This window comes from Ailuropoda melanoleuca, chromosome 18, assembly GCF_002007445.2.
Source record: "Ailuropoda melanoleuca isolate Jingjing chromosome 18, ASM200744v2, whole genome shotgun sequence".
Classification (NCBI taxonomy): domain Eukaryota; kingdom Metazoa; phylum Chordata; class Mammalia; order Carnivora; family Ursidae; genus Ailuropoda; species Ailuropoda melanoleuca.
Window position 1 is genome coordinate 16148821 of NC_048235.1, and position 1370 is coordinate 16150190.

General features: G+C 41.5%; 1 protein-coding gene across 1 annotated transcript; it reads left to right on the plus strand.

Annotated features, from left to right (window-relative positions):
• Nucleotides 1-249: 249 nt before the first annotated feature.
• Nucleotides 250-1164, plus strand: ZFP42 (ZFP42 zinc finger protein). The gene has a single exon (XM_002920676.1). It carries the CDS (start codon nucleotides 250-252, stop codon nucleotides 1162-1164), a length of 915 nt encoding a protein of 304 aa, XP_002920722.1.
• The last annotated feature ends 206 nt before the right edge of the window (nucleotides 1165-1370 follow it).

Here is a 1370-nt window from a genome sequence, read left to right on the forward strand (position 1 = left end):
TCTTTCTCTTACTTTCTTGGGTTTGTCAGAGAAGAAGCAAATGCAACCGTTTCGTTATTGAAAAGTGAATTTCAGGTCATTTTTTTAGGTCATTTTCTGACAGTGGTTCTAAAGTTGGAATATATTTTATCTAAAGGTTACTTTCTCAAAGGAGGTTTCTGCTGAAGACAACTTACTCAGATCACTGTCACTTGGAAGTGGTTGATATATCCTGGTGCAAATATTCAAGGAAGAAGCAAGCAGGATACTATGGATCAGCAACTGAAGAAAAAGGCAAAGACTTGTGGGCAGAAAGGCCTGGGTAGAAGAGCCTTCGGGAGGGATAAGCCAAGGCCATCTAAGCCACAGCCAGTCCAGCAGGGACTTCTCGACACAACATGGGCCTTAGAAGATGAAGGTCTGTTCTTTGAGACTAGCCATCTGGTTGTTGGAGAAGACTCCTTCTCTGACTGTTACATAGAATGCATAATAAGAGGTGAGTTTTCCGAACCCATTCTGGAAGGAGACTCACTTAAGTCCCCTGACTACCCGGAAGAAGAATCAGAACAAGAGCTTTCGCAACAGGTTCTCACAGCAAGGTCGCTTCTAGAAAAATCCTTGAAATGCGCACAAAAAGGGACAAAACAAGAACTTCCTCAACAGGCTATTAGAGAGAATTCACAGCTTGAGTATTCCGAGTATGTAACAGGCAAGAAGTTTCCTCTTGGAGGAATACGCAGCACTGACTTATCAGCTCCTAAACAGTTTGCAGAATTTGCTAGAAAGAAGCCAACAAAAGATAAGGAATATGAGACTCCAGAAAGAATTGTTTGTCCTCACAGTGGATGCCCAAAAAAGTTGAAGAATAGGGCTTCCCTGCGAAAGCATCTCCTTGTCCATGGTCCTCGAGATCACGTATGTGCAGAATGTGGGAAAGCATTCAATGAGAGTTCAAAACTGAAAAGACATTTTCTGGTTCATACTGGAGAGAAGCCATTTCGGTGCACTTTTGAAGGGTGCGGAAAACGCTTTTCCCTGGACTACAATTTGCGTACACACGTCCGGATCCACACTGGGGAGAAACGTTTTGTGTGTCCCTTTAAAAGCTGTCACAAGAGGTTTATTCAGTCAAATAACCTGAAAGTTCACATCTTAACTCATACAAAGACCAACAAAAATCAATGAAATAGAAGATGAAAAATAATCCTTTAACAGGATAAGTGATTTGGGGACAAATGTGCCTTATTATTGTCTCCAGGAAAGAACTTTTTAAAGCAGTTGCAACCCTACATGACATATTTTTGTTTTATGAACTGCAGTGCTCCGATAGCTTGTGACAGCGTTTTAGAACACTGTATAGAATTACAGTGTGTTTCCAACAAGAAGGTCAG